Source organism: Macaca fascicularis, chromosome 13, assembly GCF_037993035.2.
Source record: "Macaca fascicularis isolate 582-1 chromosome 13, T2T-MFA8v1.1".
Lineage (NCBI taxonomy): Eukaryota > Metazoa > Chordata > Mammalia > Primates > Cercopithecidae > Macaca > Macaca fascicularis.
Window position 1 is genome coordinate 92,312,528 of NC_088387.1, and position 17,947 is coordinate 92,330,474.

Genomic DNA, 17,947 nt, shown 5'->3' on the forward strand with positions numbered 1-17,947 from the left:
GAGATGAGCCTTTACCCCCAAAGGAAGGGCTTTCTAATACTGTGATGTTACAGTATTGTGAGTATTGATAAATACTTACAGAGCCTCCATTATGTTTCCTCCCAAGCTATGTGCTTTCATTTATGTTGTCTCTTTCAATCCTCACAAAACCCCCTTGAAGAAAATATTAGTATCCCCATTTTTATAGATAGAGAACACCGAGTTCCAGAGAAATTAACTTACCCAGCCATACAGCCAGGAACAGCAGGTGTGAGATTCAAACTTAGGTCTTCTTCACTGCAATTTCCATTCTATTCAGTTCCTCTTTTATTATGTTTTGATAAGATGTGTGCTGAGCTACGAGTTGGGGGCTTCCTTCTAAGACTTGAGAGGTCTTCTGGCCTGTGTGGCCTGAGGCAAGTCTCCAATAACACAGGATTGAGGCAAGGGAACAGTTAGCTACCAGGAGACCTTGGTTCTTAGATAGAGGGACACAGCTGATTAAGTCACTGGTTTAAGATGAGTCATATATGTGAAGCAGGGCTGATGGCAGCTACCCTGCCACCCTCTTAGAGATTCAGAGGGACCCTGGAGAGAGAATATAGGTAAAAATTCTTTGTAAACTATTTAATATCATTCAAATAGATGGCGTTGTTGTTGGTTCTCTTTAGAAGGAAATGGGAACAAACCTAACTGGCATTTTCCCTCAACAGAGGTTCTGCCTGAAAAGGCAGTCCTGTCCCCTAAAATGTTTGTTTTGAGGGTTCTAGGACACAGGGCAAAGAATATCACGCCTATAACCTTTTTGTAGTAGAGAGTACAACAGAGAATTTCAGACTCACTTTTGGAAAACTCAGTGCCTAGAAATCTAGATTTCTACCAAAGGCATTGGTGGATTCAGGCCCAGGCTTGTTTGACTCTGGAAACTTCCACTGTTTCCTTCTGGAACAGTACTAATACTTAGGTTAGGTATGGTACTAAAAGGGGTTACCAAATATAAGACATAGCCCCCTTCATTCTAGTGCCACATGGTCTGTTTGATGTGGGAAAAGGCACACTGACATAAAACAGCAAAACCAAAGCGCTAAGGGGCAGAGGGCGTGGAGTCAATTGTCAAGATAAATGCCTGGTTAAAGACCAGGCAGAACTTGTCTCTCTCCTACTTGTAGATGCTCTATGTTCAGCTGAGATTGGAAATGGCCTGGAAATCCTTGCTTAGGGGACTGGAAACCTCTGGATGTACACATGTTTTGAAGCATTTCTCTATAATGTCTTTGTAAAGCATCCTGCTGTCTTGTTTTTTCAGCTTGCTTTCACAAGATGGTCCAGTAACAGCTGGTTGTGGTTCTTATCCTTCAATAACTTGGGTCATAAAGAGGTGAAATGGCTACCCAGTCATCCAGGACTGGCAGTACCGGAGTCTGTGTCCATCACAGGGCCTTTAGGCACGTCACCTGACTGGCTGCCCTCCTGGCTTCTCTCTCTCTTTCTCTCTCTAGATGTAGATATAGATATATAGATATAGATATAGATATAGATATAGATATTGATGTTCCACAGCAGTACTGGGGGTCTGTGCATGGCCAGACCCAGGAAAGGGCTGTTTTCCCCTGCTTTCTCTCTGCTGTCACTTTCTGTCCACAGCCTCTCCCCTACTCTCTCTCTCTCTCTCTCTCTATTCTTTAAAGGAAAAAGTCATTTTAAGGAAAATAGATCCTATGGGAATGATAATTTATAACACCTGATAATCTAGACATTGCCATATTTTATCTAGAGGTTTATATTTCCTGTAATCCTGCTTTGAATGGTATCGTTCCTTAAATAAACAAGTAAACATTAGTAAATAAAATTGTGTTAACATTGATTATTAGCTTATATATGATTATATATAGAGTATATGATATATATGTGTATGGTATATGTGTATATATACACATATGTATATATACACAGATATACACACGTGTATATATACACATATGTATATATACACAGATATAGACACGTGTATATATACACATATATTTATATATACACACATCCACACATATATGTATATATACACACATACATACACATATGTGATACATATGTGTGTATATGTGTGTATATACATATATATGTGTGGATGTGTGTGTGTGTGTGTATATATATATATATTCCTTTTTTTTTCCTTTCTTTCCTCTACAGAGAAACCATTGTATATCTCTGGAAACATTTAGTTCTATTTAAATGTGCTTTAAAATGCAACTAAGTAAAAAGAGAACTTTTTAAGAAGAAAGCTTAATATGAATCTAGCCAGACTAGATTTATATTCAAAGTCACTTTTCGGTTCAAATTAACTTCTACTCAGTGGTTTTCAAACTGTGTTTGGAGCCAGAGATACTCCCATGGTTGATTCAGTCACAGCTACTCACTCTCATTGGTTTTATATATTGGGATTTCCCTTAGGACTTCACTTAACAAAATGTTCTATTTCAAATAAACAGCTTGAAAATCCCACTTTCACACCAACAGCGAGCTCCCCAGGAGTCAGAAGGAAATGGTGTATTGGATGTTACAGTAACATAACATTTTTCTGATTGTAAGGAAACATCTTAGAAATTGGCATGTAACTTTTTTAATGCATTTCAAGGCCACTGGTGCCGTGTGCCTCTGAGTTTGGAAGCTGGTTTGGTAGCTGGAACAGCTTGCCCCAGTGGAAATTCTACACAGGGCAAAATCTGCACTTGTTTTGATGGGAAAAAGGGAAAAGTCCCTTTAAAGAAAACAGGTCCTATGGGAATGATAATTTATAACAGCTGATAATTAATCCAGACATCACCATATTTTATCTTTAGGTTTATATTTCTTCTAATCCTGCTTTGAATTGTATCATTCCTTAAGTAAGCAACTAAATATTAGTAAATAAAATTGTGATCATTGATCATTAGCTTAATATATAAGTTCCTTTAAAAAAACAAAAACAAAAACAAAAACAAACCAAAAAAAACCAATTTATTGGACCATGTGCTCAATGTCTACAGGCCCAATCCTCCACAGCTAGGAACAGCCATGGTAATTGGATAATTGACTTATATTGCCAGAAACCAAGACATCAATATTTACTAGTTAGCAACTAGCTGAGTCACAGGTCTCGCATGAGCCTCAAAGAGGTGATAAACTACCAGTGAGTCCTCCTCTCACAACCAGCTTTTTGGACTCACTCTCTCCTCAAAGTGGATGGCAGAGACAAGGTACCCAGAAGGCTTTGTGATTACCTGACCTGACATTCTCATTTGCCAAAGGTTTTCCTGGTAGCCTCTTGTGAAATCTAAACATAGGGATGTTTCTTTCTTTTGAAGTAAAGGTCTTTTAACATAGCAGTCCTTCCAGTAAGCACAAGAAAAGATTGGCTGTCTGAGTTTTAAATTAAATGAAGCTACCCAGGAATGAGAAAACAGGAACAGTAACAGACAGGATTTTGGTGCAATGGAAGATGCAACATAATGGGCTTGTCAAGCCTTTCCTACTCACAGTGTGACTTTTAAAATGTCCATATTGGCATCACTTGGGAATCTGTTAAAAATGTAGAATCTAGGGCCCAACCCCAAGGCCTACTGAACCAGAATTTGTGCTTTGACAAGATTCCCAGGATGACAGTTTAAAAATATAGGCCCAAAGTCTTCGATTCTCCTCTCATTGAGAGGTGATGGGCTCTATGTCCCTGCCCCTTGAATATGGGCAGGCTTGTGACTGTTTGACAAATAGTGTGTGGCAGAAGTGACCCAGGATGACTTCTGAGCATAGGACAGAAAAAGTCGTGCAGCTTTCTTCTGATTCTCCTCAGATGCTCACTTTGGGGGAAGCCAGCCGCCATTTAAGACCTCCAAGTGCTCTGAGATACCCATGAAGGCACTGTGACCAACAGCCCCAGCTAAGCCCAGACTTCCTAACATTCTTGCTAGATTGTCAGGCATATGAATGAAGCCATCTTGTGCCTTCAAGACCAGCCATCTGCCAGCTGAATACCACCAAGTGACTCCAGCTCATGCCACATGGAACAGAAGAATCACCTAGTTAAAACCATGCCTGAATTTTGGAACTATGGCATTTATGAGATATAATAACAATGGTTGTTGCTTTAAACCACAAAATTTTGGGGGTAGTTTGTTAGGCAGCAAGCTACCTGGTGAACTGTAGGCCCAGTAAAATGTGAAAGCACTGGACAAAACAGCAATAATCAATCATTCAGGGAGGCATTGAGAAAATTCCACAGAGTAGACAGAATGCTTGGGTGGATTAAAATATTTCTGATTTCAAGTGAGAATGTTCCTCATTCAGTCTTTCTCTTCCTTTCTTTACTGTGTAAACCATGGGAAACCTTCTGATAGGAATTTGAAAATTGGCATTTAATAAATATCTAATTTGCCGTGAGTTGAGCTAAGTGCTACACTGTGTTATATCAGCTAATCTTCATAAAAACCTTTTGAGCTAGGTATAATTATTCCCATGTTGTAAATGATGGAACTCAGGCCAAAAGGGGTGATAAAACTTGGGCAAAGTGAACTGCTAGAAGTTAATTGTAGGTCTGTCTGTCCTGAGTGTCTCTTTCACCCGGGTTTGATGGCAGGAGGCTGAGATGCACTTGACCACAGTCCTGACAAGGTACTGTTTGTTAGCTAAGGGCAATTTTCCTTCTTTCTCTTCCCTTATGGGAGTAAATGGACATGACAGGCCTGAGTTTTGAGTTACATCTCTTTTTCTATTTAGTCTCTTATGAAAGGGCTAACAAAGACCAAGTTACAGGCAAATAGAGAGGTGTGGGGCCAGGGTACTACACGTGCATGATGGATTGTTCTTAGTTAACTGGCTCAAATGTACACTTGACTTTTGAACAACCCCTGCACAGTTGACCCTTTACACAGTCAAAAATCCAAGTAGAACATTTGACTTCTCAAAAACATAATTATTATTATTAACCACTAATAGCATACTGTTACCGATAACATAAACAGTCACATACTTTGCATATTATGTGTATTGTATACTGAGTTCTTACAATAAAATAAGCCAGAGGAAAGGAAATGTTATTAAGACAATTATAAAGAAGAGAAAATACATTTACTATTTATTAAGTGGAAGTGGATAATTACAAAGGTCTTTGTTATCTTTAAGTTCAGTAGGCTGAGGAGGAGGAGGAAAAGGATGGGTTGGTCTTGCTATCTCAGGTGGTAGGAGCAGAGGAGGTGGAAGAGAAGGCAGGCCTTCCTGTTGTACAACTCCAAACCTGTCTCTTTTCTCTTCGAGGTTTAGGGGTTAGCAGCTGTATTGATAAGTCCTGATCATAAACCTATTTGCATTTGCACAAAATAGTAGAGTTAGCCTATCCCTTCCTCCGTTGAATCATGGTGCTCACTTCTCTTCCTTACTCATAAATGTCCTTTGTGGCCATTTCTTTTCTGAATAGGGCACTTTAATCTGCATTAAAAATCTATTCAGGCAGATATCCTTTCTCCTAGATAATAGGAAGGCATATGTGGTGTAACTTTATGAAAATACCTAGTAATTTCTGTCTGAATTTTTGCTTTCTCATTTCTCTAAAAATATTTCTATACAATATCAATTCTTTCTTCCACCATGTGCTTTAGTTTCAGTGCCCATATCATAGAAGGATACATGTTGCAAAAGAAGTAAAAAGCAGTTTTGAGTAATTAGAACCCTTTTTCTGGATTGTCTGCTTTCAATTTGTTTTCCGTCACTGCTTCTTCTGTGTCTTCCTTGTCATCATCTGGCACTGGTTTGGAGGCACTCATCTCCGTCAAGTCATCTTCTGTTGATTCCTTTGGTGTGGTTTCTATTAGCTTTTGAACTTCTCCAAGACCCATATCTTGAAAACATTCATTCTCCACCCTTTTTTGCCATTTCCATAATCTCTTTCCTGATTTCCTTGATTGTCAGAAAACCCACAAAATCATATATAAAACCTGGGCATGGTTTTCTCGAGCAGGAATTGATTGTTTTGGGCTTGATGACTTTCACAACTTTTTCTTTTTTTTTTTTTTTTTTGGGGAGAAAATTAAACCTTATTTATTTTTAAAACCAAACCACTAAGAAAATATGTCACAGCCTAGAAACAGCAAATGGACAGGCTATAATTTCAAGTAATAAGTTGGTGAAAATACAACGAAGTTGCTATCAAAACAGTAAGTTGCCACGCCAGGGCAGGAATACTGCCAGCTGCACAAGCCCCAGACAAAAATGGTATTTGGTAATGGGGGCTGCCTCTCCTTTGCTCTAAGGGAGTCAGCTCATCCTAGCCCAAGTTGCTTACTTTTTCTCCCTTGAATTCCTATTGTCAGGGGTTTGTCTCAATTGGGCTCTGTTAATTCAGGGGGCTAAGTAGGCAATGTTAGGTTTAGGCTTTCATTCCATCTGTTCTAATAAAACCAGGTTTTTCCAAATCCAGTACTTCATTACTCTGTTATAATAAAGTAGCCAACTGCTCCTCTTTTACTGTTCATTCCTAGATACTAGTATATATCACAATCAAAACCCCCTTCTCTTCAAGGGAAAAGTGTTACTGCAGGATTGTCCTGTCATTTTGCTATACACAGCCTCAGGGGCCATCAGCCAGTAATTCTGCTTCCCATAATTAGTGTGTCATCACCTCTCATGTTTCTGCATGGTCTCCAGGCTGAAAGATGCAGCATGTAATAACTTTAAGAAACATACATCCACATCTTGATGACCAGAAATGGGGATCCACAAGGAACCTTTCAAAGTTCTTATCCAAACTAGTCTCCCTCCCAATTCCACATCTTAAGATCAACTTGTATGTCCTTGTGTAAATTACCCAAAACCTACAAAACAAAGACCCAGAAAACTTTCTTTCCCTTCTAAGTTAGTGACCTCATTGATTTTGTTTCACAGCTTATGGAAAATGGTATGGTGACACTTCTGGTAAACAGGATGTTGGCAACAAAGAGAAAATATTTCTTCTCAGACTCCACCAACTCTAACCTGCCAGCCTGTTACTACCTGTGCAGTAAGAAGAGTCTGGTACCTTGGAAGGCTCTGGCTTGTTACAGGGGAGAGCCTTATTGCCAGGACAAGCGCTGGCCACAGGAAATAATAAGCTCTAAAACTCTCCTGTAATCTCTCTGACCCGATTTAGCACCACTTTTTTCCATTTCATTTTTTTTTAGGACTGAAACATAAAATAACCAGTGTCCAGAGGCAAGTGACATATGCCTTACACTTGTGGCCATCCTTCATTTCTTCATTTGTAAACCTTGCTTAAAAGACTAAAATTCCCAATTCCTTATAAAAAATATATTCTTGCCCTCAGCCCCGATGGCCACTGGCAAAGACTTTTATTTCCCAATGGATAAGAGAGCCTCCTTCATCTTCTTGGTCATAGTTGGGATGAGGTGCATGTGGTCATCCACACACTTGGTCACACAACTGTCCAGCTGCTGCTTCACCTGAAGCTCCTTACTCCCAGCATCTATTGAATCTTTGGCTTTGTCGTTGCAATGCATGGTGCACCGGGCCAGGCGGTCCTGGAACTTCTCCAACTCGCTGGTGACCAAAGCCTGGGCTTGAGCCAGAGGCACATGGCAGCGCTCGATGCACTGGTGCACCTGCTTCATGGAGGCCTGGCTGTCCTCACAACAGCTGGCGCTGCATCGGAACATGAGACCCTGCATCTTCCGGATGTTCTCTCTTTCCAGACTCTTCACCATGGAGTCCACCACCTCCTGCACCCGCAGCTGCTGCAGCTCCGCCATGGCTACCCTGCGCTGCCCAACTTTTTCTATAATAACAGTGGCATCTTCAATGTTGTAATCCTTTCAGACTTTCATGATGTTCTGTCTGTTGGAGTTCTCTTCTATAGCATTGACAGTCCTTTCCGTAGAGTATCATGTGTAATGAGCCTTAAAGGTCCTTGGAACCTGCTGATCTAGAGGCTGAACTATAGACATTGTGTTTGGAGGCAAGTAGAATACTTCAGTACCTTCATTGTTGAACTTACAGGTTTCTGGGTAACAAGGGGCATTATCCAATATCAAAAGAACTTTAAAGGGCAGTCCCTTACTAGCAAGGTACTTCCTGATTTCAGGGCAAAGCATTAAGGGCACCAATCCAGAAAAAGGGTCGCAGCATCCAGGCCTTCTTGTTGTACAACTCCAAACCTGTCTCTTTTCTCTTCGAGATTTAGGGGTTAGCAGCTGTATTGATAAGTCCTGATCATAAACCTATCTGCATTTGCACAAAATGGTAGAGTTAGCCTATCCCTTCCTCCTTTGAATCACGGTGCTCACTTCTCTTCCTTACTCATAAATGTCCTTTGTGTCCATTTCTTTTCTGAATAGGGCACTTTAATCTGCATTAAAAATCTATTCAGGCAGATATCCTTTCTCCTAGATAATTTTCTTCATGGCATCTAGAAACTCTTCTGTTGTCTCGGTCAGCAGAAGCTGCTTCCCTGTTATCTCGACATTTTTATAATCTGAACTTTTTCTTAAAATTATCAAACCATCCTTTGCTGACATTACCTTCTCCAGTTTTAGATCCTTCACCTTTCTTTTGCTCTAAGTCGTTACATAATGACTTGGCTTTTTCTCAAATCACATTAGAGTCTATAGGTGTGACTTTCTTATAACAATCCTGCATTCATATAAAAGCTTTATTTTCAATCTGACATAAAAAGGTATTTCCCCCAAAGTGCAAGGTTTTTATGCCTGCAGGTATAGCCACAGCAATGGCTTCACATTTTTTTTCTTTTTCTTTTTCTTTCTTTTTTTTTTTTTTTTTTTTTTACAATTGTCCCTATGCCTGATTCATTTATCTTAAAATGGCTGGCAGCTGCAGCTGCAGACCTCAATCTTTGGCACATATCAAGCAATTCCTCTTTTTCTTGTAACATCATAACTTTTCTCTGCTTCTTGGGAGCACTTCCAGCATCACTAGTGTCACTTTGTACGGGCCCTATGGTGTTATTAAAGGTTTACAGTATTGCACTAAACATGATGAATAATATGTGAGAACCATGAGAGATCACATTTTACTGTGATATGAAATTTACTGGAGAGAAAACTACTCATGTAGAGAAGATTTTAATCAGATACAACACTTGACCTCTTGCAATAGTAACAGGTGGTCATGAAACTATTACAGTAGTACAGTATGAACTAAAATTAATTTCATAGTTATGATTTAATGCTGCATCTTTACATTTGTTCACATTTCTCTCAATTATGAATGATGCCATACACAGTCTGTGTGTGCACAATAAGTTTTAATACATTTTAACTTATAGATTTGTGTATATTTTATGGTAGTAAATGATAAAATAGACTAGTATCTACGTATATTTTATGATTCATAACATACATAACTTTTTCTTATTTTTTTGATATTTCCAGGCTATGTAGTATATCTATGAGTTTTCTCAAACTGTCACAAATCTCCAAAAAATTTTCCAATGTATTTATTGAAAAAAAATTCACATATAAGTGAACCCGTGAGGTCCAAACTCATGTTGTTCAAAGGTTATCCATATTTAAATGGCATATGAGAAAATTCCATCTTACCTTTCAAGGAGTGAGTAGGTCTGAGCCTAGTTTTTACCCCATTGAATCTGAGTTAGTTGGCTTCTCTGTATTCATCTCTTGGGAAAAGAACACGTTTCAATTCAGCATTCTTTACTGAGGGCCCCTGTGAGCCTGGTGTGATGCTAGACACTATTGGGGAGATATAGTGGTAGACCAGTCATAGCACCCATCCTCAGAAATTCATCATCATGCACCAATGAATATCAGAGGGCAGAGGCCAGAGGATGGAGAGTCTGGGAAGGTTTTCTGGTGAAGATGGTCTAAACATGGGCCTTGAAGGAGTTCACTGAAAGTAAATGAGCTTAACAGCATTAAGACAGTAGGATACTTAAAGGAAAGACCTAGAATAAGGAAAAGACCAGGTTGGGGAATGGCTGGCAGACCTCAGTAGCTGGAGTTAGCACAGGCTTGGTTGCTGGATAACCATTGTTTTGCCCTGTCTAACAGGGAAGTAAGGGATTCTTTAATGCTGTGCTTCCTTCTTTGCCCTGCCCTGCCCTTCCCTTGCCTGCCCTTCCCTTCCCTTCCCTTCTTCCTTCCTCCTTCCTTTCTCCCTCTCTCTCTGTCATCTCTCTCTTACCCCCTGCTCCCTTCCTTCCTTCATGAAAAAATTATCTATCAATATAAACATTAAGCTTACTTGCGCTTCCATTTATGACCAAGGAAAAATATTTGAGTAATAGGTAGAGTTTAGCAAATAAAAATCAGCTTCAGCAAATAAAATACATGATGATCAGTTAAGTTTGAACTTCAGATAACCGCCTCTGATGTTACAATATTTGGGATACACATCACTAAAAGTTGTATTGTTGTTTATCTGAAAGTCAAAATTTAACTGGGTGTCCTGGATTTTATCTGGCAACTTTAGCATTAGGTAAATATAACAGTTCTTTTGACTTCTCAAGCTAGGCGAAGTGATGCTTCCTTGGTATTATCTAGTTTGTTGTTGTTGTCGTTGCCTGTCTGTTGCCAGGCTGGAGTGCAGTGGTGTGATCTCAGCTCACTGCAGCCTCTGCCTCCCATGTTCAAGCAATTCTTCTGCCTCAGCCTCCTGAGTAGCTGGGACTACAGGTGCGCGCCACCACACCCAGCTAATTTTTGTCAGTAGAGATGGGGTTTCACCATATTGGCCAGGCTGGTTTTGATCTCTTGACCTTGTGATCCATCTGCCTCAGCCTCCCAAAGTGCTGGGATTACAGGCATGAGCCACTGCACCTGGCCTGGTATTATCTAGTTTTTATAAACAAATTACGTTCGATTTAACCCACTGTAATAGTTTATGTTGAGACATTATGTTTTGCTTCATACTTTTTATTGTTTCCATTTTTTAGAAAAATGACATGTTTGCAATTTGTGGCTTAGTTTCTTCTTGTCTGGCTTTATTCTCTTGATTTTAACACTTTCCTGTCTGACAGTCGAGTTCTAGAAGTTGTTCTGCTTCAAATCCCTTGAGGTTTGTTTTGAGGGGACATAGACGCTCTCTCTCACACCTACAGCCCTTCACAACCTTTTCTGTTTCATGGCCAGCTTAGAAATGATTAAGTTTATTGAGGCAGCCTCAAACGGGGAGTCCCTGTTTGCAGATGGAGGAATTGGGTGGGGGGACTGTGATGTGTGTGTGGGTCTTCACTGAGCTGCTGTAGGGCTGAGGGTCAGATGAGAAGGGCAGAGCCAAAACAGTCACATCCCATTCTGCAGGCTCCTTTGGCCTATTGAACTGAGGAAGCTCTAGTCGTTTCTCCCTGCAATCTGCTGGGAATAGAAACTACAGAAAATTTGAAGTTTAAAATGAGGGAAAGTGGGGGAGTACATGCAATGAAAATAAGAATGAGAGAATAATTCATTTTGACTTGGAAAACGTGAAAAGTATCATTTTGACTTGGAAAAGATGAAGAGGGTGGGGAATTGGGAAAAGTTTCATGGAGGAAGTGGCATTTCAGCTGAGCCTTAAAACAGTTGGGTAGAACTTTTGCCCCATTCTTGCCTGTGAAATTTCCTTTCCTCTCCCAGTTCTATCTCATTACTTTGTAAAGAGTTGAACAGCCTACGCAGGAGGCGGGGAGACAGCCAGCAGCCTGTTGTGTCTGGACAAGCTGGCAGGAGGGCCCACCCCACAAGCACAAAGTTTGCCATGCCTGACAATACCACCATACCCTTTGCTCCAAAGTCAGAACAATTCAGCCCCATCTATCTTTCTTGCTTCCTGGAAGACACAGAAATGCTCCTCTTTGAAATTTGATAAAAGCACCAACTTGCCAATCAGAAGAGGGAAGATCATAATTAATGATAATAGCCTGGTTTTAATTATAGCTATTTAGCAAGTTAGCAGAACAATACCAGTAAAACAGCTCGACACTGGATGGGTCGGGAGCAGCCTGCTGCTTCCTTCAGCATTCACATGGTGGCCCTGGAACTTTGCAAGGCTCAGCTCTTTGGAAATGGAGGGATTGCAAATGAGGGCAAAGCAACCTGCATTCCTCCTTCTCCAGTAAGAGATTTCTACCTTTCTCTGTTCCATACAATTTGCAGGTGCATCTAGCATAAGCTGGTTGTCCCTGAGACTACACAGTTGAAGACGGACCTATGTTCTGTTGGAGTAGAGGCAAGAGCTCAGATATGCATATTACAGTGAGGACCCTTAGTTGAACTGTCCATCCTTGGCTCCTTTCTCTGTCCTGGCCAGACCTAGACTACTAGAAAGTTAACTCTGAAAGGGAATTTAGAGATCCTCTAATCCAGAGACCTTCAAACTTTTTAAGGCCAGAAGAGCTACTGTAATTGAAGAGGAAGAATGAGAAAGTGGCCACAAAACCTTGATTCCAGCCTCCATCTTGCCAATGGCTATAGCCCCATGGTCGCTCCATGAAACCCTTAGGATTCCTTAAAGAAGCAATTATTCAGCCTCATTTTTATGGCATGGGTACTAGAAGAAATGTGGCTTTCCTATACCCAAGCAAATAGATATTGTGAGATTTAAAACCCAGATCTCCCCTTTCCTCCCAGGCTTATGTGTTTATGATATTCCACTTGGGATATTCTTTCAGCACTGAAAATCCAAATCTACCTAGCCATACATCCCTGGGGACTTACAAAGCAGGAGCTTAAGTGGGGGTGGGAGACAGCCACTAAGTCACTGGCTTTTAATTTGGTTCACAGTGGAGAGTCCATAGCTTTCATCAGCTTTTCAGCAGCATCTGTGACCCCCCAACATTTAAAATCACTGCCTTGAGGCTACTCAGCAACTCAGCCAAGGGCTCTGACACACCCCGAGTTCCTGCTTCCTTCTGAGGTCAGACCATCACCTCACTCCTGCCCTGGGCCACATCTGCCTGGCCAGCTGGTTTTTCCTACTTCACGGCTAATTCCAAAATGACCAGGACCCAATCAAGATAGAAGCTGACAAGTAACAAAGGCACGGAGCAGGATGGAGAGGAGGCCGCCTCCCAAGGCAGCCAGGGAAAGATTTTCTCTGAGAGATGACAAAGTGGCCTTGTCATTAATGAGGCAGACATCTCTCCAAGGATGGGTCTGCAGGAAAGATGGCTTTTCCCCAGTCCCCTTTCTGACAAGACAGCAGCCTCTAACAGATGAAGAGGAAATCTGTAGGACGGAATTTCTTGGATCTGCTTTAAATCTGCCATGGGACATTGGCAGTTGGAGAAAATCATCTCAGGTGATAAAGAGTTGGATTAGCATCAGATGACTGTGAAGTAATAATTTGTCCCTTTGAAATAATTCAGGCGGCCTTTCTTCTCTGTGACAGATTCAGACCCATGAAGTTTCAGCCTTGTTAGTTACCAGATTTACAGGAAACTTACTGACTGCTTCTTACCACAGAGAAGAGAAGTTTTTCCCTAAAAGAAAGCATTATTTTGGGATGAATGACCTAGCATTCATCATTTCTCATCCCTTTCATGAGTGGGCATGTCCTCTTTGTTTCTTAGGAACAATCACTCTGTTGCTTTGGGGAGAAAAGGATAGAATAAGTACCCCATTGCTTGAGTCAAGCTGGATGAACCATTATCTACAAGGTGAGTCCTCCAGACCCTACTTTCCCATGCTGTCAGTCCCCTAGGACATGAGTGGATGGTGGGATTTGTTTGGGAGGAGTCTGATGCCTGAAGAACTGGAGCAGAATAGTTTAAAACAGGTTGCCATAGATAGTCATTGATGAGACAAGGAGCTTGCCCAAGGATATAAATCACCTTCATCACAAAGTTTACAAGTTAGTTCAGTTGACACTTTTTTTCCTTGCAAGACCTTTCTGATGGAGGAAGCAGTGTGTTGCTGCATGCATAGTTGCACACTGCTTACCTGATCAACCACCAGCACTTTGGTTTAAAATGAGAGTGTTTCCTGTAAGCTGTTGTGTCTAAGGGTTGGAAGTTTTTCAAGTCAAATTCTTTTAGAATCCAAGAAAACTGCTTGGAGGAGGGATTCTCATTCTCTGGGTCAGGTTTGCATGTCCTGGGCTGCCATGCAGGCATAGGCTATGTGTGGACAGTAGCCCTTTAGTACCATGCACGGGAGGGTTGTGTATGCTGGTTCACTGAGTTCAAAGGATCTTGTGGCTTTGGAGTCAAAGAATGCCGGAAAGAATGGACTTTCATGGGAGGACTCAGGTCTCCTGACTGACACTCCCTGGCATCAGTCCTATTTCTTGCCTGCATGCTGTGTGGCTTGGACTTTAGCCAACTAGACTACTGTGTTTCTCTGCAGCATTTTGCCCTGGATTCTCTCCTTGCTCCATCTGCCAGTCTCACCTTCTCAACTCTGGATTCCTGACCAGCACTGTCCCCTGATTTTACTTTCCTCTTAGACCTTGTAACCCTGTACACCGCATACCGTCAACTACAATGCTTTTCAGCTCTTCACCCACCTCTCTGCTGTGTCTACTGTCACTGCACTGGCCGAACCTCCATACCTTAGAGTTCTCCTTGCTCCATAATCTCGTGGGATGAGAGTTCCTTTTTCATAGTGATTGGCAACTTGTTTATCCTCCAAGGAAGACTGGAAATTTCTAAGCCCCAATAGTGACCTTGACCTACTAGTAACATCCAGGTCTGAGCTAGGCAAGTTGTTTTAAAATGCCTCAACAGGACAGTTCAGCATATTTGCCTAGGAATGATGGCTAAAGAACAAAACTTAGGCTTGGGATTAAATATAGACTTTACAATTTACCAGCTGTTAGATCTCAGGCAAGTCATATGAGCCTCAGTTTCTCAGTCTATAAAATACAAAAGACTGCAGGAATGTTATGAGGGTAATAGAGGCAGTGAACAGTGTACTTAACACAAGGCTTGGCTTATAATAGTTTTCATTATTTTCATTCAACCTCCTAGAGACCTAATTTCCCAAAGGCTCATAACTTTATCTTTTCTCTCTGATTTCTGTGCCTCTTGCCCTTCCTCAGTGGGTAGAATACTGCAGCTCCACACTAATATTTCTCGGAGGCAATCAAATCTCTTTACAAATGATAAACAGGTAGCTTCTTGCCAAGCAAAAAGCTGTGTACTTGATTGATCCTGTAATCCAACAAAATGAAAGAGGTAGCTTTTTATCTTGTACAATGGATGAAAAAACATTTTTACTAAACAATGTTCTTCTCAGCTTTTCTTCCAAGTTGGGGTGGATGGGATAATGCCCTCTACAGATTGTAGTAAACAGGTGGGCCTACTACCGTCTGCTCTGGTAGTCATGTCTCTCTTCTGGGTCTGGGAAGGAGGCCAGAATCCCAGGGTTGGGCAGAGGGAAGAGGAGGTTTCCTGCCTTTGCCTCACTGGGAACCATATGGCAGCCAGTCATTCCATCGGGAAAAGCAGCCTCCTGGATTCTCCCCTAGGAGCCAGAAGTTAGCCACAAGGAGCAGCTCTCTTGCCTTGAAGACCTGACTCCTAAAGTACAGATAGGCAGAGCACAGCCACTGTGTGCGAGGGGTGTGGAAGTGAGGTTGTCACCCATAATATGCTGCTACGTCTGTGAAATTCTGGACCAATGAGTTAGTTGGTGGACTGAGGCCTCATGAATTCATTCAATTAAACAATGAACTGACTGGCCCACTGTATGAATGAATGAATGAATGAATGAATGAATAAATGAATGATTACTTAATACCTACTATGTGATAGGCATCTTCTAGGCACTAGGGATACAGCAGTGAACCAAACAGAAAAGAGTTTCTGCTGTCATGGTGTTTATATTCCAGAGGAGAGAACAGGCAATAAGCCAAAAAATACATGGCGGTAAGGGTCAGGGAGAAAATGAAGCCTGGGAAGGGACAGAGAGTGATAGGGCGGTAGTGCTCATTTACATAGGATGGACAGGGAGGGCCTCTGTGACAAGCTGGTGTTAGACCAAGAATGGGAACAGCATGAGAGAGAGAGCCATGAGGATATCTGGAGGCAGAGAACTTAAGGCAGAGGAAATAGCAAGTACAAAAAGTCCAAGGTGGGAATGTATTTTGGCCCATATCAGCCTTCAACTTTAACTTATAAATAGGCAGAAAGAAGTTATATATTTATATGTTTATTTTTGATATGCAAATGTGATACTACAAGAGTCAAAGGAGACACTGATCCTTAAGAAAATCACTTCACTGAACTTCTGGTAATGTAAATATGTTGGATTGGATTAGCTCTAAGCTCTCTTCCAGCTTGGAGGGTCTGATTTTTACTATGAGTCCTGGGAGGTTAGATATTTCAGGGAGAAGTCAGGACCAAGGAAGCTAAGAAAGATGGAAGGATAGACAAAAAAAAACTGGTGGGACAGGACCTGAGAGCTGGTTCAAGGCAAATGTGGGATCTACAAACACAGAGCATTCTAAAGGGAGAAAGGATCATTATTGTCATTTTCACCTTCATTATCACCAACACCACCATCGTCATCATTACCACCATCATCACCATCATTACCATCATCACCATCACCACCATCACCACTATTACCACTACCATCACCATCACCACCATCATCACCACCATTGCCATCATCATTACCACTACCATCATCATCACCACACCACATCACCGTCACCACCACATCACCGTCACCACCAGATCACCATCACCACTATTACCACTAACATCACTACCACTATCACCATCATCATTACCTCTGTCACCACCACCACCATCACCTTCACCATTACCACTACCATCAGCACCATCACCATCATCACCACCACTGTCATCACCATCATTACCATCACCACTGTCATTACCGTCACTGTTAACATTTAACGAGTTTATCATGTGCCAGACATTGGAGTAAGCATCTTTTGTATTATCTCCTTTAATCCTGACAACAATAGTATGCAGTTGAGAGTATTATTATCCCCATTTTACATATGAGAAAACTGAGAATCAGAAACGTAAAGTAAGCTGCCCATGGTCATAGAGCCAGCAAGGGCAGGGTAGGTAACAGAATATAATCTCAACAAACACACATTGCTAGTCAGAGCCAGAAGTCCAGAGTGAGGAGGACATCATGAACAGATGGAGCAGGGAAAAACAGACAAGGATAGGGAGGGCCAGGGAAACATTAGGAAGTGCTTCAATTCAGGCTTGCAGCTCTCCTTGGCTCCGGCTGAGGAGCCTGGCTAGCCTGGGTCCTGCTGAGGGAGCCCTTGTCTAGTGCAAAGAGGAAGAGTGTTAGGCTTGGGAGAACAGCAGCTCCCAGCAGACACATCCTGACAGAGATGAGTGAAGTGTCACCCCTTGTTTTTCCTGAGTTGGATGTAGCACCACATTAGATAGGCCAGGAACTGAGACTGCAAGATGCCACTAACTAACCTGGGTAGCTAGTAGGGAGGGAAGGTTGACCAGATGGCCTTTGAGGCCCTTCAGTTCTAACATCTCATGAGGCTGCAGGCTTGGAAGCACACATGGAAAGGAGGTTGGAGAGGGCAGGTGGACTACAAATGGGCAGTCAGGCAGCATTTGAGATGCATGACTTCATTTTGTGGCTTCCTTTCATGCCTCATCCCAACCTGGCTTCCTAAGGTAGGAGCCTAGGAATCAAGGCTGACCTCTTCTACCTCACCCCCAAATATTCTTTTGTTATTTTCTTCAATCCATCTCTTCTATGTTCATTCTGTTGCTGGCTTGGCTCTTTCCTCTCTCTTGCCTGGCTGTTCCAGGAGGTTCTTACTACTTTTCCTGCCTCTACTTTTGCCCTGTCTTGCCAATGCTCCAAGCAGGATAAGTTGGGTAAAATGCAAACCTGAAAACCTCCAACAACCTGAGGCCACCCTTGTCAGAGATATGGAGTCCAGTTGTCTCACTGTGGCCTCCAGGACCTTCCATGGTCTGTCTCCAGTCGTATCTGCTATCCTCTGCTTTGTACTCATGCATTGAGTTGATAGCAATTTC

At 41.7% G+C, this 17,947-nt stretch overlaps 2 protein-coding genes across 4 annotated transcripts in view; one reads left to right on the forward strand and one right to left on the reverse strand.

Moving 5' to 3' along the window:
- The window catches only part of ALK (ALK receptor tyrosine kinase), a 979,633-nt gene that overhangs the window by 262,177 nt on the left and 699,509 nt on the right, over positions 1-17,947 (forward strand). The gene's annotated exons all lie outside the window — the stretch shown is intronic.
- On the reverse strand, positions 6,004-7,768 carry LOC102128047 (protein FAM136A). The gene has a single exon (XM_045368619.2). The coding sequence runs from the start codon at positions 7,749-7,751 to the stop codon at positions 7,335-7,337; it is 417 nt and encodes a 138-aa protein (XP_045224554.2). The 5' UTR covers positions 7,752-7,768; the 3' UTR covers positions 6,004-7,334.